Below are 27,229 nucleotides of genomic sequence, written 5' to 3'. Positions count from 1 at the left end.
CTTTGCTAAATATAGCCTTAAAATATGCCTTCAGAATCTATTCATAATTAAGAAAGCTTGATTGTTTATGATGTCTATTACTCTCTACTTTTAGTGGAAATGCAGAGCGCTTGCTATACTGTATATTATTATAATCACAATACTTAGCATATTGTGTCTTATTATAATCACAATATAAATGCCTAAAACTAACCTAGGTTCCTTTCTCCTTCTCTAAAGGGTGTTAGTTTTAATTCTGTCCTTCATTTTATGACATTCAGAATTGCAATTTCGTGTTAGACATTGAAAACTTTCAATATTTAAGAAACCACTTTATAAAGGATAGTATCAGTCTTCAGAGAGTGTGAGGCAGGATATACATAATTCAGGCATACAATAAAGTCAATAGATACAAAGACCTGGTAATAAATACACGTGACACTCAAGGAGAGCCTTGGCTGCAGTGATCATGACATGGTGGAATTCAAGATTCTTAGCGCAGCAAGGAGGGTGCACAGAAGGCTCACTACCCTGGATTCCAGGAGAGCAGACTTTGGCCTCTTCAGTGATCTCCTCGCTGGAGTACAATGAGATGAAGCCCTGGAAGGAAGAGGGGGACAAGAAAGCTGGTTAATATACAAGGATCACCTCCTCCAAGCTCAGGAGTGGTGCATCCCAACAAAGAGGAAATTGGGCAAAAACACCAGGAGGCCTGCATGGATGAACAAGGAGCTCCTGGACCAACTCAGACACAAAAAGAAGGCCTATAGAGGGTGGAAGCAAGGACAGGTAGCCTGGGAAGAATACAGAGAAATTGTCCGAGCAACCAGAGATCAGGTTAGGAAAGCTAAAGCCCTGATAGAGTTAAATCTGGCCAGGGGCATCAAGGGCAACAAGAAAAACTTCTATAGATATGTCAGTGGTAAAAAGAGATCTAGGGAAAATGTAGGCCCTCTCTGGAAGGAAACGGGGGACCTGGCTACCAAGGATATGGTTAAGGCTGAGGTTCTCAATGACTTCTTTGCCTCAGTCTTCACTGGCAAGAGCTCCAGCTGCACAGCCCAAGTCACAGAAGGCAAAGGCAGGGACTGGGAGAATGTAGAACTGCCCACTGTAGGAGAAGATCAGGTTCGAGACCATCTAAAGAACCTAAAGGACAAATCCATGGGACCTGATGAGGTGCATCCATGGGTCCTAAGAGAACTGGCAGATGAAGTTGCTAAGCCGCTAACCATCATATTTCAGAAGTTCTGTCAATCTGGTGAAATTCCCAATGACCAGAAAAGGGGAAACATAGCTCCCATCTTTAAAAGGGGAAAAAAAGAAGACCCAGGAAACTACAGGCCAGTCAGTCTCACCTCTGTGCCCAGCAAGATCATGGAGCAGATCCTCCTGGAGACTATGCTAAGGCATATAGAAAATAAGGAGGTGATTGGTGACAGCCAACAGGGCTTCACTAAGGGCAAATCCTGCCTGACTAATTTGGTGACCTTCTATGATGAGGTTACAGCATTGATGGATAGGGGAAGAGCAACTGACATCGTCTACCTGGACTTATCCAAAGCATTTGACAATAACCCACACCTCATCCTTGTCTCTAAACTGGAGAGACATGGTTTTGATGGATGGACCACTCGGTGGATAAGGAATTGGCTGGATGGTCGCACTCAAAGAGTTGTGGTCAACGGTTCAATGTCCACGTGGAGGCCTGTGATGAGTGGTGTTCCTCAGGGGTCAGTACTGGGACCAGTGCTATTTAACATCTTTGTTGGTGACATGGACAGTGGGATCGAGTGCACCCTCAGCAAGTTTGCAGATGACATCAAGCTGTGTGGTGTTGTGGACATGCTGGAGGGAAGGGATGCCATCCAGAGGGACCTTGCCAGGCTGGAGAGGTGGGCCTGTGAGAACATCATGAAGTTCAACAAGGCCAAGTGCAAGGTCCTGCACGTGGGTCGGGGCAATCCCAAGCACAAGTACAGGCTGGGTGGAGAATGGATTGAGAGGAGCCCTGAGGAAAAGGACTCAGGAGTGCTGGTGGATGAGAAGCTCAACGCGAGCCGGCAATGTGCGCTGGCAGCCCATAAAGCCAACTGTATCCTGGGCTGCATCCAAAGAAGCATGGCCAGCAGGTCGAGGGAGGTGATTCTGCCCCTCTACTCTGCTCTCGTGAGACCCCACCTGGAATACTGCGTTCAGCTCTGGAGTCTCCAACAGAAGAAGGACATGGAGCTGCTGGAGCGGGTCCAGAGGAGGGCCACAAAGATGATTCGAGGGCTGGAGCACCTCCACTATTAAGACAGGCTGAGACAGTTGGGGCTGTTCAGCCTGGAGAAGAGAAGACTCTGGGGTGATCTTATAGCAGCTTTCCAGTACCTAAAGGAGGCCTACAGGAAAGCTGGAGAGGGACTTTTTACATGGGCATGTAGTGATAGGACAAGGGGCAATGGATTTAAACTGAAAGAGGGCAGATTTTGATTAGATACAAGGAAGAAATTTTTTACTCAGAGGGTGGTGAGACAGTGGAACAGGTTGCCCAGAGAAGTTGAAGATACCCCATCCCTGGAAGCATTCAAGGCCAGGCTGGATGAGGGTTTGAGCAACCTGGTCTAGTGGAGGGTGTCCCTGACCATGGCAGAGGTTGGAACTAGATGATCTTTGAGGTTCCTTCCAACCCTAACCATTCTATGAATCTATGATTCTATACTACACACACTTAAAAGGAACACCATTCAGATAAGGATAGATGCTAAATATGTTTTCTAAAATTCACACAGAAGTATGAACTACACTGCAACTTGTGTGAACACACAAATGAACTAAACTGGATTATTCCACATTATTTAACCTAAATAAAAGTGCAGACTTTGTTCCACTTGTTGCGACGAGGATAATTTGTTAGATCTTAACTAGAAAAAATAAAAAGGAGTCTGAGAAACTCTAGTATTTTATTTAAATACTCCAAATCATAGAATCATAGAATCATAGAATGGCTTGTGTTGGAAGGGATCTCAAAGATCATCTCATTGCAACCCCCCTGCCATGGGCAGGGAAACCCTCCACTACACCAGGTTGCTCAAAGACTCATCCAACCTGGCCTTCAACACTTCCACGGATGGGGCATCCACAACTTCTCTGGGCAACCTGTTCCAGTGCCTCACCACCCTCAATGTAAAGAATTTCTTCCTTAGATCTAATCTAAATCTACCTTCAGCTTAAAGCCATTGTCCCTTGTCCTATCACTACACGCCCTTGTAAATGTCCCTCTCCAGCTTTCCGGTAGGCAACCTTTAAGTACTGGAAGGCTGCAAGAAGATCATCCCGCAGCCTTCTCTTCTGTAGGCTGAACAGCCCCAACTCTCTCAGCCTGTCTTCATAGCAGAGGTGCTCCAGCTCTCGGATCATCTTCGTGACCCTTCTCTGGACTCGCTCCAACAGCTCCATGTCCTTCTTCTGTTGGGGGCTCCAGAGCTGAACGATCGCAGTATTCCAGGTGGGGTCTCATGAGAGACAGAGATAGAGGGGCACCTCCCTCGACCTCCTGGCCACACTTCTTTGAGTGCAGACCAGGATATGGTTGGCTTTCTGGGCTGCCAGCACACATTGCTGGCTCATGTTGAGCTTCTCATCCACCAGCACTCCCGAGTCCTTTTCCTCAGGACTGCTCTCAATCCATTCTCCGCCCAGCCTGTACTTGTGCTTGGGATTGCCCCGACCCACGTGCAGGACCTTACACTTGGCCTTGTTGAACTTCATGATGTTCTCACAGGCCCACCTCTCCAGCCTGGCAAGGTCCCTCTGGATGGCATCTCTTCCCTCCAGCATGTCCACAACACCACACAGCTTGATGTCATCTGTAAACTTGCTGAGGGTGCACTCGATCCCACTGTCCATGTCTCCAACAAAGATGTTAAATAGCAGTGGCCCCAGTACTGATCCTTGAGGAACACCACTCATCACTGGCCTACACGTGGACATTGAACCGTTGACCAGGAGTCAATGAGCCCCACTAGCTGTTGTGCCAAGACCCTCGTTCCCCTCTGAGAAAGGCAAGTCCCATCTGGTGCCAGTAGGCCTGGTGCCATTTGGCCCATCCCATTGTCAAAAAACCTAAAATTGTGGTGATGACACCAGCCATGGAGCCACGTATTAATGGACTGGACACATCTGCTTCTTCCAGCGTCACTGCTCTGAAATGGAAGGATAGAAGAAAATACCATCTGTGCCCCAGATCCCCTTATCAGCTTCCCAGGGCCCTGAACTCTCTCTTGATCACCCTTGGACCTCCTGTAGAAGCTTCATCACCACCCACATGGAAAAACAATAACGGGTAGTAATCCCAGGGCTGTACCAGGCTGGGAAGTTTCCTAAAGATGTCCTTAACCCGGGCTCCAGGGAGGCAGTAGACTTCCCTAAGAGAAGGGTCTCTATGGCATATCGGTCCTCCTGTTCCCCTCAGATGGGAGTCACCTATAACTATTACTCATCTATTCTTCTTTGTGGAGGAGGTCGTGATACACAGGGTAGTCCTTTCTGACCCTGGTGACACCACCAGTGCAGATGGACCCTCAGCCACATCATCCATCGATGGGCCTTCCACCTCCAGAGCCTCATACCTGTTGTGCAGAGGCACCTGGGGAGACGAGGTGGGCAAGGAGGGGTTCATCTGCGGCCCCAAGCATGGACTTGCTTCCATTTATTGCTTTCCTTTAGGCTACTGTCTTCTGCCTGGTGGGAGGAGGACACAATCTCCTTTGTCTTGGGGTTCTTTTTGTGTCTCCTCCTGTTGCTGTCTCAGGTTGGGCAGAGCATGACACCACCAGTGTCTCTCTTTTTCACACTCCCCGATTCTCCTTAACGTTTCCACTTACTCAACTCTCCAACTATGATGAGCAGTTCATCCACCCGGTCACACCTCCCACAGCTGTTCTCACCACTGCCGTCTGGTACCAGGGAAAGGCTCAGGCACTCCATACAGCCCGAGACCCGGACAGCCGTGTGTTTCCGTGGGAGCTCTGTCTGCACTGCCACATGCCTCCAGCTGAGTGCAGAGGATTTGGCGTTTCACCGGGTGGACACCACAGCTGAGCACCTCCTGAGAGGGTGACAGGCACCAGCTGAGCTCCCCTCTGGAGCAGGGAGGATGACTGCGCCCTTCTCCGGTGCCCTTCCTCGTGAACCGCCACATCACGCCCTGGCTGACGCGCCGCGCACCGTTTGCCCACTCTGCTCGCCATGCTCCTGGTCGCTTGCGCTCCCTGGGCTGATTTTTGTAGGGGTGGGAGTGACCACTGGCACTCTGGCACTGGCCAGGCCATGTCAGCATCTCCCACGAGAGCTGCTGGCTCCTGGGGAGTCTCTTCGCTCCCCTGGCGTTTCCTGGCTTTTTCAGGAAAAGCCCCTGTGTGCCGAGATCTGCCGCTCCGCAGCAGCATTTACACATGCACTGTCATGACACAGCATTTGTCAAGTGGGCAATAATTAAAAAAAAACATTTGGCGATGTAATGAATTCACCAAAGTTCTGTTTATAAAGAAATATTTTTCACTTTAATCACAACACTAAATAACGGATACAGAGAGAAGTTCTTCGCACAATATAATTAATTATTACAAAGTTCAGATGTGAGATTACAATCCAGTGTAATACAACCATCTCTTTTTACACTACTGCAAGTTTTATGAAGTAATTTTTGCTTTCAAATTTTGATCCACTACACAAAATAAAGAAATAAATGCTGCACATGGTTTCAAATATTCTAGAATTATTATTTAAATCAAATTTTTCAAATTTTACGTTTTTTCCACTCTGGCTTGTCTGTTTCATCATCTTCTGTTTCCACTTCTGCAAAAACTGTTTTTGGCTGCGTTCTGGAAAACATTGAAAAGATTAAAATAATGGTCAGACTACAATTCTTTATCAGAAATTATATCAGACATGCATTAGACACAAATGACATCCCTTCTCTACTTCAAAAAGGAGCATCCCAGACTTGCCCATTTTTTATTTTCAACATAAACCTGTTAACTAACCTTCTAAGAACTGAAGAAACTTGCAGCACTCAGGCAAAGAACGAGCATAACAAACGTACATATTTTGCAAGTGTTATTTCCTCACCAGCTTGCAATCATTATTTGAGTATTCCATCAAAAAAATTAAGACAGAAGAGAGGAACAAACCAATTTAATACAATGTTAGAAAAACAGAGCCACAGGCCTTCTCATTCCGTGGTTTTAAAAAAAGAAACCTCCATTTTGATACACTGTAGTGTGACAGCAGTCTGTAAGTGAAAACAGAACAGCCAAGCCAGGTTTCTGGCTTAGCCTGTGCATGACAAAACCAGCTTCTCCTCCAGTCACTTTATCCAGCACTACCTTAACATAAAAAACCCCAATGATCTTCGCATGAGAACACAGTGTATCCTACAGTCAAGCTTGATGGTGTCTATTCCTCCACTGTTTACTTGTATTTTAAATAACACTTACAACTTTATAAAAATAATTATTGATTACTTTTTAAAAGAACACAGCACCAAGTAGCAATTCAATAAACTGTTTGGACATTCAGTTCCCCTGTTTCAGACTTTAATCACTGCACGGTCCTCTTTTCCAAGCTAATTCTCAGCACAATCACTGCAGAGCTGAAACTACTAGATTTCTGATGCTGGCTGTGCTCGACTTGTCGTTACAACAGACATGATGAAGTATACAATGCAGCCAAGGCAGTCATCATCTCATTAGTTTATTAACTAATGCTTTTACGGCAGTCGAAGCATGTGAAGCACTATTATAACAACTGTTATTTGGCAGACTCTACAAAATGCATAAGTCTTAATAAAACTGCGTCTGCCTTACTTAACACAATAGGCATAATTCAATATTATCACTGGCTTCAAAGAGTAACAGCAAGCCATCAGCTCTTAAAAAGCAGGACTCTCCTTACATTACACCTAAGCAGACCTTGTACCCAGGTGAGGACCTACATTACTGGAAGTCAGATGAGTCATTCTGCTCTCCACGGAAAGCAGAACTAAGATTTACAAAAATATGCCAATTTAAGAATTTAACATAAACTCTACTTAACCAATCACTGAAGGAGCATTCTAAGAAATAATCAACATCAATCCAAAACCGACACCAGGGATGAAGGATTTATTGGCTGAAATACTGAATTTTGTTAGCTGCTGAAAAGGTGGAATGTATGGAATATTCTTCTCTTTTTTCAAAACATATCAATGGGAGTTTATTTAGCCCATTTTAACAGTGTACCTTCCTTTCATCACAATAGATGAAAGTATTTAAATGCCGTATCAGATCATATCAGGTCAGCATTGAAATGCTTCTTAGTGAAGTGCAGCTAATCAAGTGTAAACCTATCATTTATGATCACAAAACCTGCAACTGTCATAATTTTGATTAGAAACTTCCAACAAAGAAGAATGATTTAATTTATGAAACGAGCAGCAGAACCTACATATTTTCCAGGATAGCAGTGGCACAGAAAAATGTTACAGGCTTCAGCTAATGAAAGTATGCTACTGAGTCCAATAAAGCCAGTGGTCAGGTGGGGGGAGAAAAAAAAAAAAGAAACTGTAGCATAATCTAGCAGTAACCAGCTAAAGCCAAAACATACCGAGGAAATCAAGTTTGCTTGCTATCTCTTTTTCCAAAATTAGCATGAAATGGCTGTAGCCTCAGCTCAGCTGAAATGTAAACTGTTCCACCTCCACAAGCTACATAGCAGTAACTGGGGCACCTAGGGTGATTCAGATGCCTGACCATTTTAAAGACTTACAGCATTATCAGCAGCGATCATTTAATTTAAATACAAATTGTTCTGCTTAGCAACTGCACTAGAAATGGCGAGTGTAGCAGCAGTTTGATGCATGATTAATATTTATACAAAAATTATCAAAACAGGTTTACTACTTCAAAATATTTTTATTCGGAGGGCTAAATAATATATGTAGAAAGCTGTGCTCTTTATCCCCATCAACTTTCTCAATTTCATTTATCCTTTACTTTAGGGTTTGATTTCAGTTTGTTATGGATCTGCTTGGCAAATCTCATGGGAAACTGTCATGGAGGGCAAAGGGGCCCAGGATAGCTGGTCGAGCTTTGATGACAACCTCCTCAAAACACATTCCATCTCATGTGCAGGATGTGAAGTCTGGCAGAAGCCTAGTATGGATGCACAGGGATCTCCTGACTGAGATAAACCCCAAACCTCAAAAAGGAGCAACACAGAGGAAGCAGGGACAGCCTTAGCCAAGAGGAACAGAGGCGTTAGGTGAACACGCAGGAACAGAGTTAGGAAAGCCAAAGCTCAGCTGGAGTTGAAACTTGAAAGAAATGTGAAAGGCAACACGCAACCTGGCCAATGTCACTCTAAGGGCACTCTATCATCTTTGACAGGTCATGGTGATTGGGAGAGGTTCTCAATAGCTAGAAAAGGCAAAACACCATCGTCTATATGAAGGGTAAAAGCAGGATTTGGGGACCTATAGGATGGACTACCTAACCTCAGTCCCTGGGAAGGCTATGGAACAAATCCATAATAAGGACTAGAAGGTGATATGGAACAGCCAACATGGATTTAGCAAGAGTGTAATACGCCTGCCAGTCAGACTGCTGGAACAGGCTGCTCAGAAAGGTGTTGTGGAATCTCCATCCTTGAGGATATTCAAACTTGGCTGGGCAAGTCCCTGACCAACCTGAATCTAATTGGACCTGAGCAACTTGATCTAAGCGAATATGCTTTAAGCAGGAGGTTTTGACTAGATGAGCTCTAGAGGTCCCTTCCTACCTAAATTATTCTAAGATCCTGTGTTTCCACAAGACTATCAGCTGAAACTAATATCTCATACACTGACAAATGCATTCCTGCTGTGGGTTACACTAACGGTCTGCTAACAAAAACAGGAAAACAAACTAACATGATCCATCCATTCTGCATGCTTCTCTACTTCAGTGGTTTTCAACATATTCAGACATGCAGGCCCCTGAAGAATTTCCAGAGGCCACGCAGACTGCTTTAGAGTCACCATAATCCCTCTGTTTATGGGTCGTTTTTCTTAATTACCTTTCAGGATCCAATAAAAGTAGCTCATTGACATCTGAGGTTCATAGACTAGCCGCTACAAATATACTGCTACAGCTAAACCAGCTGGAGATGACAATAGCATATCATAGCATGTGACTCATGTCACACTAACTTTTGAAATTCGTGTTTATACTGCACTGAAACAAAGAAAAAAGAAGACTTAAGCATGTATGAAATCCGAATAATGTCATAAAGACTAATTCCAGACGGAAAAGTAAAGGTTTTCAGCATCAGGCCCCTCTGTATTCCTTACCTCACCTTCTCTTAAATCTCAGGGTCTTCCTTCTCAAAATTACTGATTTCCAGAAAAGATTTAGCTTAAATATACCAACATGTGCCAACAAAACCACTGTCACAAATCATGCTGTTCAGTCCTGTTTCTCCAACGAAAGACACTCGAACCACTGCATGACTAACGCTTCACACACTGGTCCTGCCATTGAGAAAAAGTCCAGTGAACACCCAACAGCTACAGGCTGTTGCTTCAAGTTGTTCCCGTTTGCCTGTGACAGCAACAATGACAAAGACAGCAAAACAGGGGCAACATCACTGAACTGGAAGGTATTTTCTAAGAAGTCTGGTCTATCTCGGGGAGGGAAATTTCGCCCTGATCTTCCCTGTGGTACAGAAGAGAGCTACATCTGGGCCTGATTAGGCCCTCGGCTACAATGCTTAGTAATTCCTGCTGATCCTTCAGAGGGACATCTGAAGTCATTATAGTATCTCTGTACAGCTGTGTTAAAACAAACAGCTCACAAAGAATGTAATTTTCAAACATTTACAAGTGATGCCTCAAGTTCCTTTCCTGTAGTTCTTTAGTTGAAATCTTCAATCTGTCCTTCCTTTCCTTTCACGCCACTGTGATGGCTCTTGCCAAGGTCTCTAACAAGCTTTTTCCTGAAAAGTCTCAAGATCTTTTCTTTATCCTCATCCATTATGACTTTTCTGCTGTGTTCATCACATCTTTTTCGACACTTTATTCACACTGGGCTTCTTGACATGTCATCTCCTGATTCAGCATTTACTTCTTATCATTCCCAGTATCATTTTCAGTAGCATCTGTTTTTTCACCCACCCTTTTGCCTCTTACATACTTCCCCTTCTTTTTCTGGCTCAAATTTTAGGAAAAACAGAAAGGTCAGGCTAATGATAACAAGCTTGAAAAAATTTTCAAGTGGTAAATAATGCAAGTGACTATTTGGCTTCAAGAATAAATTAGGTACCTTTAACTCCAATGAAAAGGAAATATTTGCACATACAGTGTATAAACTAACAGCGAAAGGCATGGTTGCAGGTATTTCTTATAAGCATTATTAAAGTAAAAATATCATTTAAAAAGCATGAAATCAGTTATGTGATGTAGAATGACCTAATCAGTATGAACCAGGACCAGACGAACTCTAACCCAGACATCACAATCAGAGCTATGAAAACTCCCATCAACCAGAAAAAGTGTTTCTTAGTCTTCTCAGTCTAAAATTATTTAATAATCACCACTGAAGAAAGTAAAGTAACTACAGTTTCCTTAAACATTTTCTTCAAAAAGAGAATGAAAAACTGTAAGTGAATAACCTTCTGTCACACAACACAAAAACGAAAGCCTTGTCAAACAAGAGATATATCAAGAGGATAGTTTTATGCTATATTTAAATGAAAATTTACTACAAGAAATGTGGAAAAACTGATAGCAGAGAAATAAAAGTAGTAAAAAGAATAAACATTATTTAAAAAAATTGAAATGCACTGGATGCATGTTTTTTATGTCTGAAGACTATGTAATTTTAAGTACGTATCAGAATATCACTCAGAATGACTCTATAGTATATCTTATGCTACAGCTAAAGCAGCCAGTTTCCATAGGTTTGTATACTGCTAGTTATTATGAACTCCTGATTTTAATAGGGCCACTGGAGCCACTCTTACAATCCAGTATTATGTGATAATTTACATCAATTACTTGTAATTTGCATATTTTATTAAATATGCATCTCTGAGATGCTTTACATACACCGTAAACATACATGCCCTGTAAAGTCAGATATGGGGTATAATTAACACAGCTTTCTCTACTATCTGTATGTGCAGGCAAGCAGCTAATGAAGCCTATGACTGCCATCGGTCTGCAGCTGATAAAACAGACATCCATTTCTGAAAACTAAGAATACAACACAATTATAAAGAAAGTTTTTGCATTTCAGTGTCTCAGCCAATAATAATAATCATAATAATACTTTTTAAAATGCTCTTTGCATAGAGTACATCTTAAAAGCCAAGCTTTTAAAGCAGGGATAACGGCAGTTTCACTGGCGTGAGATTTATCAGCTGACAAAACCATCAAGGCAGCATGCTGTTGGCTGCAGCCCAGTTCCCCCACATACATATCACCGTCTGGTGTGTAAGTTAATAGCAGTCTGGACTTGCATCCTCCCCACTTCTCAGCCAGCTCTCTTCTTCCCTTGCAGCTACATCTTTAACAAGGAACTGTAATGAGATCTGCCCACCTGACACAGTAAGCCTTCTGTAATACAGCTATGTTTTAAAACTTACATGTCTACTACCTTGCAGGTGTCAGGGACGAAACTTAATACACAATGAATGTAGTTACCGAGCCAAAAATATACTGAGGAATCTATCTATCTGATGGAATGTGTGACTGTATTTACTTTTGAGAACGGATAGTTGCATATCTCATATAAAACCAGGTGCCTACACATTCAAAGTAAATTTCACCTCTAGCAAACATGAACTCTCAAACAATTACAAATCAATATTTAGCATATTCATTACAACAACTGTTACAGAATCAGGTTTTCAAGTATTCCTTCTTTGGTACCAAGGGTGATACTGTATAATGCATTGATTTGATGTGCAACATTAAATCCTACAGTTATTAATTACCAGTATGCTATACTTATTAATCACCCAGTGAAAGCCAGGCTGGGTCACTAACATTCTCAAGCTGCTTTGGAACAGCTATTCAGTTATCTTTGTGAACATGTGGGTCAAGCCAGAAAACACGTGTCACCACTAGGAACAACTATGATTCTTAATATATTCTGAGTTTCTGGAAAGAGGTGGTGATTGTTTCACTAAAGAGGTAAACACTAACAAAGAAAGTACAGTCAGTAAAGTACTAACGAACATAGTGCCCAGGCGATAAAACACTGGACCGCAAACAACAAGAATAGTGTGTTATTGGCAGACTGTTCTGTGCAGACTACTTCATCTTTTCAAAACTTTTTCCTTATGCATTTTTAAAATACTACTTATATTAGACAGATTGTTTTGTGCAACAAAAACATCAATGATAATAACAAAATGCAAAAATTTTAGTAATTTTTAAAGTGGTAGTTTCTGTTCATTAGTATGAAATGCTTTTATTTAGTATTTATTTTAGTACTATGTATTTATTTAATGGCTTTAATTGTATTTCTTTTTATAAAAGAAAAATCTTTAGTAGAAAGCATTCTAGAAGCACATTGCATAATTTTCAGTATAACATATATACGCAAATACCACACACACATTCAATTTAAACGGAGTAAATTAAATTACCATCTGTGGGATTACAGAGATTTTAATACTATAATCTTGATAAGGCTTTTTAATTTATGTAACGACAACTGAACATTAATTTCTTTATGTTGAATTTTTGGTAGGAGATTTTATTGGTGCAATTTTCAATATTGTTGTTGCACCTTTAACACCAAGTTAATTCAAGCAAGTACTCAGGTCTTTAAGAAAAATTCAACTAAGAACTTACGACATTTGAGAAATCATCTAAAATATGCTATAATAATACTAAGTAAATATTTGGAATGTTTAACGCAAGAATCAGTCAGAGCTAGAGGGCATATTGGAAAATTTACCATCCCAGTCTGTCAATGGGACAGTACCTTATTAAAAGGTATATTGGAATTTCAGACATTGATTTGTAGAAGACTATAAATTCTAATCAACTTAGAAAGCTTTAAAACTATTTTCTACCTCTGATGTGCGTATTTTAAGAATGGAAATGTCAAATTTCAACAATTTAACCTCTTGGAAGCCCTTATCTTCATAAATGAGCATGGCATATTTTTGGTTTACATATTTGTGGTAGCAATCCAGAAAAGGCAAACTATATCATTAAAAACGTGTCTTCTACTTTTACCAAACTCCCACTGGTCTCCAGAAATATTACTTGTATTTTTAATTGTTTCCTTACTTAGCATATGCTGGAGCAACCCAGTACGGATTCTCCTCTGCTTCCTTTGCGTGACGTAAAATAGCCTCTCGAGGGTTGCTATCATCTGTCTTATCCAGTGCAATATTCTTGACTATATATGATGACAAGGTACCTCCATGAGTTCCAACACGCCCACCGCGACCTGCAGGATGGAAAGAAAAAAAAAAAAAAGAGTATTTTAGAGAAAAATATTTTAAGAAATAAACAAAGAAAGGTTGTACTGTGTCTGTAACAGTGATCTGACACAAAGAAGTTATTTAATACTATAGGAAGAGTCTGATTTAGAGCTGCATTCATGTAAGTGTTTTACTGATTATGTGATTAAAGTCATTGTGACTGTTAATTATTCCAGGCAAGGCCCCAATCAAAGAACAACGTCTTAGAGTGCTGGACACTGTCCATACATATAGAGTAGAGACACCATTCAAAAGAAGTTTTGCATGCAAACCTGAACGAGCATGACAACCCCTTTGGCATACAACAGTCTGAAATGATCATGCCTCAATTACCTGGTCCTGCTACTGGAGGCTCAGGTTTGTGAGACTTCATGGGGTCCAGACGATCCTTCTCCAGCTGTTTCCTGGTGCTTCGCTGTCGTGGTTCACGGAACATCGGAAGTGCATGGGCTGAAGGGTCACAGTTTGGAGAAAAAGAAATGTTAGAAATTCCATTACCTTTTTAAACTACCAAGACAAAGACTGGGATTCTTCCTTGCAATGGAAAAGGTGGCAGAAACACCCTCTCAGTTATTCTGTATCCAAACAGTGGTTTACTGAGGTGTATTTTAAAGGGTTTTTCTCCTGAATTTTTCAAAGATGAAAGCAGCCAGATTTCCAGGGTTTCTTCAGGCAGAAGCCTTTCATCTGAAATATTGTTTGCACAGTTTATGCATATTTAACTTATTCCTCTGTCATTCAGTTCTCAATAGCACTGTGACTAACCGGCTGCTCTTTTCTGAACTTTCCATGTTTCTACAGCTTTCCAATACTCTAGGAGCATGACAAAACCCTAGATGCACTCTCGGATCTGAAACAGAGAGGGGCGGAATCTCCTCAATGATCCAAAATGTAATGTTTCTGCTTACGAAGTCACAATCATGTTCTTTCTTAAATTATTAGATTAATCGAGGTTGGAAGAATATCTGTAACTGAGACAATCTGGCTAAATTATCGGGATTTAAAACTTCTATTTCCTCATAAACCTGCTACAGTATCTTCAATCACAGTCATGGTTTTGGTCTATTCAGGCAAGAAACGCATTTGTTAGCAACAAGGAAACACCATGTTAAAGGACATGGTTTTCTTGTGGTGATGCTTAGCTCTCACTTTTAGGTGTGCTGATTGCTGCTGTTTCCCAAAATGCAGATAATTTTGTTAGAGTCAAAAGACTCAACGAAGACAAAAACCAACCAACCAAATCTCAAGTTTGGGGGCACTGGCTCTATATTGAGTAAAAAATGGAAGGCAGCACCCAGAGACCTATCAGTTAGATTTTTCAGCTTATTTCTGGAAGCCTGCTCAACCTATTAGTAGTGAATTACTTAGTGAGTGAAGGCAGTCAGGTGACACAGTAGTAGATCTTTGGAAATAAATGTTTATGTTTTATTTTTGCAGATTTCTGAAGTATGAAATGCCTGGGACAATTTGCTGGCAAGCACTGAGCTCGATCAGTTTGCATAGAGCATCTGAGGTGACTAATGCACAGATTCAAGCTTTTGCCATCCTTACAACATTTTTCTGCATTGCTTTATATGGAAGTATCCTTATTTAGTTTCAAAATGATGTGGAAGAAACAGTTAAACAGCTAAAACTCAGTGATGAAGTTCCAAAACTTCGCATAGTTGTGACCTAAATCTTTGAATGGCATTCATAGATGCCACTGAATACACAAGTTTCATTGGATTTCAAGCAGAAAGTTTTTTTTAAAATCACAAAAGCTCTTTACAGTATTAACAACAGTGCACACACAAGTATTTAGGGAATAGACCATGTGCCAATATAGTCAAGGCTGTAGCAAGGATGGATCGTGAAGAGCACTCTAAGGAGATAAATATCCCTGATCTTTCCCAGCTGCTACGCAAAAACTGGAGCTCGACAGCTGTGGCTGGAGAGTACCTCAGATGGGAACAAAGAACCAAAGCGCCTTGATATGGGCCTGGTTGCCAAGACTGCCCAGACTTCTCATGCTAAACCTTTTCTTCTGTTTATTACACTGCCAAACAACTACTTTGTTCTACAGAAATGGTTTTAGCTATTTCTAAGACCAAAACTACTAGAAAACAGAGCTGAATCCAGGCAGCGTGGAACTGAAGAGGACACAGAGAAGCAGGACAGTACAACCACGTGATTGTTCTCATTTCACACGAGGAAACACTACATAGGGCAACGCTAACAGGGAGGGCCAAAATCTCTCTGTTGAACCCCTCAGCCCTTTGTAAAATTTACCCTTGGGAAAAGGCAGATCACTAAACATTTTAGAGGAACAATGATAACTATTTCTTATGCATCAGTGAGTCTTAATATGAACATAAGGTCTTATACAAGTATAACCCTGAGGCTAGAGAGATATTTAAGCTATTTAAAACTCCATTTAACTCTGGGCAAGTTCTACATTTTGAAAAATCACTTCGAATTTGTTTGAGACCTATCTCTCATGTCTCTGATTTTGCCACTGGTACTGTTTTGCCAAGTGGCAAAACACTTCCTAAACCAATTTAGTTATGAAAAACTGAAGATTTAAGAAGGCTTCTAAACTTTGGAGGTGTTTTGGGGTTTTTTGGGCGTTGGTGGTTTGTTGTTTGTTTTTTTTTTGGTTGGGGTGGGGTGCTGGTGGTGTTTTTTGTTTGTTTGTTTTTAAGGCAGTTGTACTTTCAGGCTCTCAGGTGCATCAGAATCTAGAAATCAACCATTATTATCAACTTTACAGAGCATACAGATCATACACCTTCTGCATTGTGCAAGGCTACAAAAAATTCGGTGAAGCACTAGTATCTCACGCCAACGACCACAACTTAATGAAAGGCTGCAACTTTCAGGAGAGGAAAATATAAAGCCAAATGATATGCAGACAATTTCAAACCTGAGAAAGAAATACAGATGCCGCTACAAAGATATGTTTAAATTCCTTACGTGTTATAATGTAATCCTGTGTAAGAGTCTCTGCTTGTCTCTCTTTTCGTTTTGTTTTGACCACGCATAATTTTGCTCCCCTAGGAGGAAACATACAGCAGTTCAGTTGGTCTGTTTGTATCAAACAGAAACTATTTTTAATTCAAGACACAGTCTTAACAAAATTATATAGCACTTCAAATATTCATGAATGTGTGTATCTTTGCCTGTCCACGCACACGAGAAGGAGAGTAGAGAGATTAGTATTTCTGTTATAGAGCAGTTTATATGACATGTGGAAATAAGAGTGGAAGATTCATTTCACACTTCATTTGTCCACAGTACTTCTAGCATGCACACCGAAAGTGCTCCTCTCCAAAGAGGGCAATGATTTGCTCCTAGTACTTTTCCGAAGGAGCAGAGGTGGCAGCTATCTAACCATAGGTGCCTGTAGCGCTGCAGCAGGAAAGACCGCACAAGCCTGGCTGCAGTAATACTGATTTAGACTAGCGCTATCTTCCTCTGCATGGTAAGTACCAGGAAACAAAACGGGCACAAAATTGAACTAGGGCTCTTGTGGTCTGGGCCTAGGAGACTCAGGCTGCCCTCTGGAGAGGTACATACTGCACCATGAGCCCAGAGGAAAATGCACTGCTTTTCAGAAACAAACTTTTTTTTTTTTTCTTTCTACTGTTACTGATTAAGTAAAACTCTGCAAAACAAATGTTACTAAACCAGTTTTTCTCATTCTTAGTATAATCATAGAAAAATACAATTAGGCTAAATTTGAGAAATATATAATATTCTTAATCATTAATCATGACTACGTACCTCTGGCTTTTGACAGGATCATAGTACACTTTGGCCAAACCATTTCCTGTACCAACCATGATCTGGTTCAGCTTGGGATGCCAAAGGCAACGCACAACACTCTGAAATAAAGCAACGTATTGGTAGTTAGTTGGTCCTTCATCTAGATCTTAGAATTAATATACATACTGTCAAATAGCAGATCAAAGTCACACTGTAGGAGTAACAGGCTTAAGCATATGAACGAATATAGGAATGAATAAAAGTTCCTCTCCAGGGAAGAACACAATGTACAAGGAGTGACAACACACGGATGTAGACGGAGAACGAATACAAATTGGTGGCAGTGTGATAACCAGTGGTTTCCACAGATGAACTGTTACAGGATCTTTGTGGGCATAACGGAAACAGAAAGTTCAAGGGGGATTTGAAGAAGAACAACGAAGTGCTTCAGAAACAGCAATGCAGGCCTTCATGACTTCTGCATTTTTATTTTTTATTTTTAATTCTTAATTCTTCCACCCTGTTCTTTATCTGGTTTTCCCTTCTTCTCGCACAGTGCTGACCTTTCACTCGCTGACTGCAGAAACAGAAGAGCAGCTGATTTTCACTCTTCGTTCTTTCTTCCCCACAACACCCAGAACAACTTGGTATTTGAGCCAATGTCTCACAGCTCTGTCACCCTTCTGGTCAGCAGAGACATTCATTTTCAGACATTAAAAGCATTGTCCTTTTATACACACGGCGTGGTTCCCCGTGTGACTTTGAATCTCCATGTGATTTCTCCATTCAGCCTGATTCAGCAGGCCAGCACAGAAACCCTGCAAGACTCGAGCGAGCCAAAGCAGCAGGCATAATCTGCCACGGAGGACAACACATCTTAACACAAACACAAAACCTGTAGGTGCATCTAACTAACTGCGGGGGAAGAAGTATCTATTCTTGAGAGACAGTAACTCTTCAAAGCAATACAGCTCAAGACCTGAAGACAGGTCTTAACAGTGTTTGTGTTACCTACCTAATAAATGTATCCAGACCCAGGAGGATGTATCATCCTGCTAGTATTTCACTGAACAATGCTAATTTTTCTAGCCCTTTTTCTGCCAAGCTTACTTTTCTTTCTCAAAACCAGGAAGACTCTTCTCAAAGTGAATTAATAATTCAATATTCAACAGCTATCATCCATCTGCCATTAAAGTATCTATATATATGTATACACACACACTTTTTTTTTTTACATAATACAGTACATAAAACTCACAAAATGGGAACCACTAATGTCATAATAAGATAAATACAGCAAAGCTAAAATACAATTAGGGGTGTAACACAGATCTATAACTTGAGAGATAAGAACTATCTAATCTGGAAGAGAATGGTTATGTATGAACACTAGTGACTCCTGAATCACACTTCCCATTTCATGTTCCATACTATTTCTGGTTTGATCCAGATCTCATTTTTTTCAATGTTACGAGGCACATGACATAAAAAATATTAGAAAAATTCTGAAGCTCATTCAGCCATCATGAATCAGAACTTCATTTTACTACAAGATGATGGATGACTCCCTTCTGAGCTGTTTTCCTGCTCTGTGTTCTTGTGTCAGATGAAAAATTGAACAAGATGAGTTTACATGAATCAACTGACCATTCTTTACAAGGTTCCTCTGTAAAATAACCTCCTTCCACACAGATATACATACAACATTACACCTTCCCATTTACCTAGAGGTACAAATAAACCTGGCTTGCCTACTACAAGACAATTTAAGGACAACAATCTTTTTACAGGTAACTCTGAAGTACAAAGTAGAATTCTGATAATGCATTACGCCCATGATCCCTGCCACACGCGACCAAATTAACCAGCACAGGGTTGCTAATAAGTGGTTTGATTTAAATAAAAGATACTTACACACTGTATGTAACGCTGAAAACGCTATGTAAACCCTAAAACACACAGAGCCAGTAAGAAGTACTGAAGGTCAAAGGTGGGTGGTCTTTTCTTTTATTAATATTTATTGCATGTGTTTAGCCAGCCTTTTTAAACTTTGTAGTTAATGTGGTTCTCCACTTTCTACTGTCAAGTAAATGTATTTTATAGCATGGTACTGGATACTAGCCAACAAAAACAAAGCCTGAGACAGTGTGGCTCAGCACTGATGGGGATTGCTAGGTTTCTAACTTGTCAAACATACACAGCACACTTAAAACCACCACAGCACGTGCTCCAGAGCAGGCAAAAGAAACTGTCACTAAATGCAGCTCTATAAATCTCCTGAAGACTGTAAAAAGTCCCCAGAATATAATTTGTTAAAAACTAAACAAATACAAGCTCTGAACATGCAAGTAATTTCATTAATCCACTGGCATATAAACCTACCTTGTAAGAAATAGTAAAACCCACTTATGCAGATTTTCAGATTATTTAGAAATGGGGAATACTTTAAAAAGATCAAAATACTGAATTTCTGAACTAAATCCTAGTATTTTTTCCTGATCATACAATCCTAAAGAAGTAAAAATTCAAAATAACTATAGAACAAAGGGATCATTGTAGACTAGGCCTTAACATTGGGAATGAGGAGAAAAGGGGAATCTTTATCATACAAAACCAATTAACTCTTGAAGAGCATTTATCCTTTGATGCCTCTAACTGTCCTACTGTTTACATTTAGCATAACTCAGGTAGACAGCTTTATCACCGGAAATGCTAAAAATCAAATTCCAGCTCAAAGAAGGTCCTACCTCCCAGCTCTCCAGGCAAGTAAGTATGTTAACAGCGGGAAAAAGAAGTGTTTTCTTTTCCTGGCTTGGCCTAGCTATGCACATAGGTAGATACCCTCTTACAGACATCGAATTTTACACAATTACAGAATAGTTGTGGTTGGAAGAGAGCTCTGGAGATCACCTAATTCACCTCCCCTGCTCCAAGCATGGTCAACTATTACAGGTAGCTCAGGACATTGTCCAGTTTGGTTTTGAGTATTTCCAAGGATCGAGACTCTACAGCCTCTCTGGGCAACCTGTTTCAATGTATGACCACCTCCGCCATTAAAAAAAAATGAAACCCAAACTTTGAACCGTTTTCTTATGTTGAAGTGGAATGTGCTGTAATTAGATTTGTGCTTATTGTCTCTTGTCCTGTCACTGGGCACCACTGAGCTTTGCTTTGTCTGCTTCACCCTCCTGTCCTGCTTCGAATATTTATACATCAGATCCTTCATGAGACTCTTCTTCTCCAGGCTGAGCAGTCCTAGCTCTCTCAGTCTTCTGTGCCAGATACTCCAAGCCTTCAATCGTCTTTCCCATCCTTCACTGGACTCACTCGAATATGTTCATTTCTCTCCAGCTCAGAGCTGGACCCAGCACTACAGATGTATCTCACTAGGGCTGTGTAGACGGCAATAACAGCTTCCCCCGACCTGCTGGCAACGCCCTTTGGCTCAATGCAAATGCTCATGAGCTTCCTGCTGCCACTTGCTGTTTCTCTGAGATGGAAAGGGGATTTGCCATTCCACAATCACTTTTTGAGAATAACTTGTTACATTTTAAGGTCGTGCTCTGCAATGGAACCCAACACAAACAAGGTGGTACTTCAGTTTTAACTGTCCCTGACACAGGAGCTTAGGCTGGAAGCAATAATCTCAGCAGTTAAGAGCAAGCTGCAAGCTCTCACTCCACTTACCAAGGTGGTTTCATGCTTAGAAAGAGAGGTAAAAGAGCAGGGAATTGAATTGCCTAAAATTGCTTTATGGAAACCTAGCACAAAAGACTTGACTAACCGTAAGTACTGGTTGTAAAGAATCATAGAATGGTTTGGGTTGGAAGGGACCTTAAAGATCACCTAGTTCCAACCCCCCTGCCATGAGCAGGGACACCTTCCACTACACTAGGTTGCTCAAAGCCTCATCCAACCTGGCCTTGAATGAACACTTTCGGGGATGGGGCAGACACAACTTCTCTGGGCAACCTGTTCCACTGCCTCATCACCCTCAGAGTGAAGAATTTCTTCCTTTTATCTAATCAAAATTTATCCTCTTTCAGTTTAAACCCTTTGCCTCTTGCCTTATCACCATATACCCTTGTAAAAAGTCTTGTGGATGACAGCTTCGAGACTCAGAAAATACGAACACCAGAACAACAACAAAAAACTTCAGTTAACTAATTCTAGATTCAAACATTCAACACAGAAAGATTTAACATATTTCTTATAACATTTAAAGCTGAAACAAGACAAACCTATGTACTTTTTGAAATAAAAGAAATGCCAGGTCATATATCAGCTTTGCAAATGGAAAATAATGTCTTATTACAACAAGTAAGAATGATAAAATGCAGAATTTATCATCACAGAAACAACTTCAGCATTTGAAAAAAGATTTCTGTAATGGCTGGATGTTTTGGACAGTGTATATTTGGAGCATGAGGTCCTGGAAGCCTGTTATAAAAATCCTGAAAATAATTTTATCCATCGAACTGATGTGGCCAGCTTTGTTACTGTAAGATCTGAAAATACAGCACTTTAAACAAGACAATTACTAATAATGACTTAAAAGCTGTTTGGTACTTTTGCTGTTGCAAAGGCATTAAGTTCTTCAAATGAAATCAATCTGAAAAGCCTTTGGCAATGTCTATTGCATATACAAACACAGTGGACTGCATTGGGAAATACTGGGAAAAGATTGTGAAAATATTTTTGTGAAGTCAGGCAGAGAAAATATTAAAGAGAAACACTCCAAATTTACCTTCCTCGTTGTCACTGTGAAAGAGGTTAGAATAGATTCAGTAGGTGTTACTGACAGTAGGCCTTTGTAATTATTTTCAGGTAACAGGTTGTCTTGTAATATACCTACACCATTTCAAACACTTTTTTTTTTTTCCAATCTGGATGAAAATGTTTACCTTCTTAAACAACTGCCTAATAAAATAAGAACATATTACTGATTGTTCTTGAAACTAGCCGTACCTTTTTCTAAAGTTGCTATACTAATAGAAAATATTAATTACCTGAACAATACATAATTTTTACTTTATTTTTAAACTAAGCACTATACCCACTTAAGACTCCTAGTTCTTTTAAAATAAATTTCAGTTTTCGAAAATTTTACTTCTCAAACTTAAAAGCTTAATAATATGTGGTAATCTTAAACCATACAACTCAAATACGTAGAAAGGTGACAGGCAAAAGTGATGATATCACTATTCCCTCATGTGCTATTCCACCTGCATTTCTTCTAAGACATGTGCAGTTCCAGCTCATGTGCAATTCTGTGGTGGTTCATAAATAATCTCACCCCTAACAGCCTGTTCTCACCTGTGTGTTTCCCTTTGTATCATATAAGGAGAGCTGTTGCTGCAAGTAAACAATAAACTACACCAAGTAACTTTTCTGTTAGGTTACTCTCCACCTGGGTTAGCTCACTGGGCAACCACACACATGACTTTGCTGGTACTATGCATGCTAACAGTGCTTTGACAGGATTTAACATCAGTGCCTCTAAATGAGACACTGAAGCCTGAAACATAATTTTCTGTTAACACAGAATGGGACATTTATTCTGGCCTAGAAATATACCCCTGTGTTTAACAGGCAAAGTGAAGAATAACTGAAGCAGATTTCTGAGCAAGCAAAAGCTAATTACCTCAACTGAAACTGTCCAGAGCACTTGGGTAACACCCCAACAGGAGTAAACAACGCAGAGAGGGCATTTTACAAGGTCAGCACGAAAAGATAAAAATGATTTGTGGCATAGGAATGGAAAATTTACCCCTAAGATGAAACCATGAAGCTGGTAAGGTCATAAAACTACAGACTGATGTCAAGGCTTGAAAGAATTCTCCTGGATCTTTGCTTATAAAGACGGTTCAAGACTGCATCAGCAAAGGCAAAATTCAGTCCCCTGGCCCACACTTCAGCTTAAAAATCTCAATTTTACACCATGGATAGAGCGGATCCAGAATGCGAAGAGCAGTCTCAGGGGAATCAGTACAGGTTGGAGGCAGGAAGGCGAGGAAAGGTTAATACTAGTAAGAGGGGCTAGGAAGGGTTAGAGATGTTTCACTGCCACAGGGACTGGCAGAGATCATGGAGGTTGTGAGAAGCTTCGGAGGGGATGCACTGTGGAAAACATAGACAAAGCATATTAGGACAAAAGTATGAGCAAATATAGCAAGTGTTCCTAGTTACTACATGTTATAGTGTATGCCTGAAATATTTCTCTACTGCGTTCCAGAGCCTTAGAAGTCACTTAATCTCACTAATTTCCTTTGGAATCTATGAAAATGTAAGGTTGCCCATTATGTTACAAAATAAGGAGAGCGTATATAAAGAATGTCTCTTGAAAACATTACTCACCTCTATCCTCTTTCACTCTACTGCGAGAGCGCTAGGGAAAATTAAGCCTTCCCTCCATCACTGTCTTCTTGTATTTCTATACTAACATTTCACACATCTGTGAGCTGAAGCTGTACAAAATCACTGATTTCTTATTTTTTGCATTTCAGTTGAAACTTTAACTGACAGACAGCAAAATGCAACTACCTTTATATGTACACAAACCCCAAGATAATAGCTACTCTTTTGTTGTTGGCAAAATTTTATTAAGCAGATACATATGTGTGTATACGTATACTGATCCAAAGGGATGAGGCTCTGGGCAACCTGGTGTAGTGGAGGATGTCCCTGCCCATGGCAGGAGGGTTGGATCTAGATGATCTTGGAGGTCCATTCCACCCCAAACCATTCTATGATTCTATGAATACGGAGGTCATAATTTGCTGCAAGACTAGCATGATATCAAGTTTCACCATTTTCCAAAAATTCCAAGGACTTCTATATTTTTTACATAAATAGGAATCACCATAGAATTCTGCAGCAGTTAGGTCAATGGGGCTATATTCTTTCCTTGCTACTGCAAAATCAAAAGTAAATTATAGGGGCCATATTTTACAATGATGTTTTAATTTCTTCTCCCTCCTTCAGGACGTCTTACTGCTTCACAATCAGGCATTGTTTTCATAGAATCATAGAATGCCATAGGCTGGAAGGGACCTCAGAGACCATCTAATCCAACCTCCCTGTCATGGGCAGGGCCGCCTCTCAACTAGATCAGCCTACTCAAGGCTCCGTCCAACTTGGCCTTGAACATCTCCAGGGAGGGGGCATCCAGAACTTCTCTGGGCAATTTATTCCAAAGTCTTGCCACCTTCGTACTGAAGAATTTCTTACTAAAATCTAATCTAAATCTGTTCTCCTTCAACCTAAACCCATTTCCCCTTGTCCTATCAGTGGACACTCTTGTAAAAAGTCCCTCCCCAGCCTTCCTGTAGGTTCCCTTCAGGTATTGGAAGGCAGCTATTAGGTCCCCCCGAAGTCTTCTCTTTTCAAGGCTGAACAATCCCAGCTCCCGCAACCTGTCCTCGCAGCAGAGGTGCTCCAGCCCCTGGATCATCTTTGTGGCCCTCCTCTGAACACGCTCCAACAAATCTATGTCTCTCTCATGGTGGGGACACCAGAACTGGACGCAGTATTCGAGGTGGGGTCTCACAAGAGCAGAGTAGAGGGGGAGAATCACCTCTCTTGACCTGCTGACCACGCTTCTCTTGATACATCCCAGGATGCGGTTGGCCTTCTGGGCTGCATGAGCGCACTGCCGGCTCATGTTGAGCTTCTCATCTATAAACAGCCCCAAATCCTTCTCTTCAGGGCTACTCTCAACCCACTCTGTGCTCAGTTTGTGCCTAGGATTGGCCCGACCCAGGTGAAGGACCTTGCATTATGACATAATGAATGATAATGTATCTTTTGTTCATTAGTAAAACTCCTCCTGCCATGCAGGGAAGAGGAAAGAAAAACATGTTTCTGTATCAGTTAAGCATTGTTAGAATAAATCTTTTCAATTTTTCTTTCTCTTAATTTCAGGCACAGGTTTTCACTCTTCTCTGATAGTTCTTGACTCTCAGTCTCCTTATACATTTGCTCCAAAATGCCAGAAATGATTATTCAGTTATCTGCAGCTATCAGACTTCTAGGCTACGTTCATGAAATTAATGTCTGATCCCATGGCTATTGGTGGAAACTGTTTAAATGAAAATACAGGCAAACAAGTGTGGTAAAGATGCATCTACCTACTTCTACGCTTAAGAGAACTACACTGAGAGGGTGGAAATCTCTACTGAATTATGCTGACATACAGCTAATATTTTTACTCTCTCTGTGGTGAGTGTGCAGCCAACATCCCACTTTTAAACTGGAAAAAGCAAAAGTGATTTCCTTGGAAATTACCAGTAGAAAAAAAACCTGCTAATTCCAAATATGTACTGAAAATGGAAAGGTATCATGCTAATCCTAGGCTTTCACACATCTCTAACTGTCGAAGCAAGAATTCATGGGGTTTTGATGTTTCCTTCACATGACATTTCCATTAGTTTAAATAAAAGAGTTTTTTAAAATTTAGATAAAGTTTTGTAATCTTAAGGTGAAGTTGCTGATGTCTTGACAGTTATGTTTGGAAATCAGGAGCAAGTCAGAGAGCGTAGACTTGACTCTCAGCTAGCACAATTCTTTCATAGAGTGGCAAGATTTCTCCTGTAAATTGCTTACAGTCAAAAATCCTTAAATCAATAGAAATGAGTGCAAAAGTAACCCATCGTCTCCTACTTTGCTATGAGCAAGGTGACAGCACAAGAGATGAAATGTTGCAGTGCTTTAGCAGGAGAGAATAAACACTAGTGGAGGGAACTGAAAATCTTAGGTGAGACTTACCAAACTTAAGATGTCTACACCTCTAATCTTTAGAGGTCTACTCTTTAAATGCCTACAAACTTTCACCTCCCTTTATAGTTAACAGAGAGAAATAAGCATTTTACAGTGGCCTTCACCTAACCTATTTTAGATTTCTATTTTAGGATGAGATAAAATCACAGTCTGGATGTGTTTATTTTTCTCTGTTGATTAGAAAAGGAGACTAGGGTGACTGGATCAGCTGTAGACATCTATATTTGGTCAGATGAATCCCTGCAGCCTACAATGGCCAAAATAACTATATAAGAAAAACAGAAAACTAACGAGGATCTGTATTACAGCATGTTGTGCTACTTACATAAAACTCTCCAGTTCAAGGATAAAGGACCCTGGAAGCCAAATTAAATACTCCTAGTGCAGAAAGAATACGGCAGATACAAACTCCTAAAATTGTTCAACAAATCTTTAGAATCTTAGCTTGAAAGACCAGATCTAGCTCTGGAGATACTTAAAAACCTAATGGGGATAAAACAGAAACAAACACAGCCTATGTTTGCCCTTCTTGCTTACCCCTTTCCTAACCTACAGTCTAATAAATAATTCCTTCAGAATCTGTTCTGAAGCTATACAATAAGAAAGCTGCTCTAAGAAAATATTTTTGTTTAGGAAAAGAAAAACTTAAACAAACCTTCTCTCTTTCCTACGTGCAAGCTTTGCTTCAGTGGCCATGACGGTATGTGATGGGTTCTGTTTGAACAGTGCTGCTCAGATCTGCTGCACTTGGCTGCCCAGACAGCCAGATAAGCAGCATGTCAGCAGGGAAGATAGTAAACGTGTAAAATGATATTCTGACCATGGTTGTCCACTCTGTAAGGACAGGTCACCACAGCAGTGGCCAAATGGGGTTTTTCTGACTGAACTGAATATTCATCTTAACTGCAATTTTTTTTTCAAATTCCAACACTGCTGAGAAAATGCCCAGTCTGTCAAAATCAGTGCAAATATGTGTGCAACTAGTTTATTCAGCACATCTATTCTGTCTTTTCTCCTGTAAAACCTTACATATTCATGGTGAAGAATTGCTTGACCAATGCGGTACCTTTTAAACTCGTAGAAGCTTAAAACATTATTAAGCAATACTACTTAGGAAACCTAACTGCTTATTAATTGTTTGGGTTTTTTTTAAGAAACAGTAATTACCTTTCAAATTAACATTATCCATTACCTAAGCCTATAGCTGTACTACATTAAGTTT

At 40.6% G+C, this 27,229-nt stretch overlaps 1 protein-coding gene across 2 annotated transcripts in view; it reads right to left on the bottom strand.

Moving 5' to 3' along the window:
* Positions 1 to 5,501: 5,501 nt before the first annotated feature.
* The window catches only part of WDR70 (WD repeat domain 70), a 143,099-nt gene continuing 121,371 nt past the window's right edge, over positions 5,502 to 27,229 (bottom strand). For both annotated transcript variants that reach the window (XM_086629167.1, XM_086629166.1), the window contains exons 14-18: positions 17,248 to 17,348; positions 16,438 to 16,517; positions 13,819 to 13,935; positions 13,289 to 13,451; positions 5,502 to 5,849 (exon numbers count right to left, since the gene is read on the bottom strand). In XM_086629167.1, the coding sequence (XP_086485293.1) occupies positions 5,765 to 5,849; positions 13,289 to 13,451; positions 13,819 to 13,935; positions 16,438 to 16,517; positions 17,248 to 17,348 (546 nt within the window). In that variant the 3' untranslated portion in view covers positions 5,502 to 5,764. The remainder of the gene's footprint in view (positions 5,850 to 13,288; positions 13,452 to 13,818; positions 13,936 to 16,437; positions 16,518 to 17,247; positions 17,349 to 27,229) is intronic.

The sequence above is a fragment of the Tauraco erythrolophus genome, chromosome Z (genome assembly GCF_009769465.1).
Source record: "Tauraco erythrolophus isolate bTauEry1 chromosome Z, bTauEry1.pri, whole genome shotgun sequence".
Taxonomy (NCBI): Eukaryota; Metazoa; Chordata; class Aves; order Musophagiformes; family Musophagidae; genus Tauraco; species Tauraco erythrolophus.
This window is presented reverse-complemented; position numbering and strand designations above follow the sequence as displayed.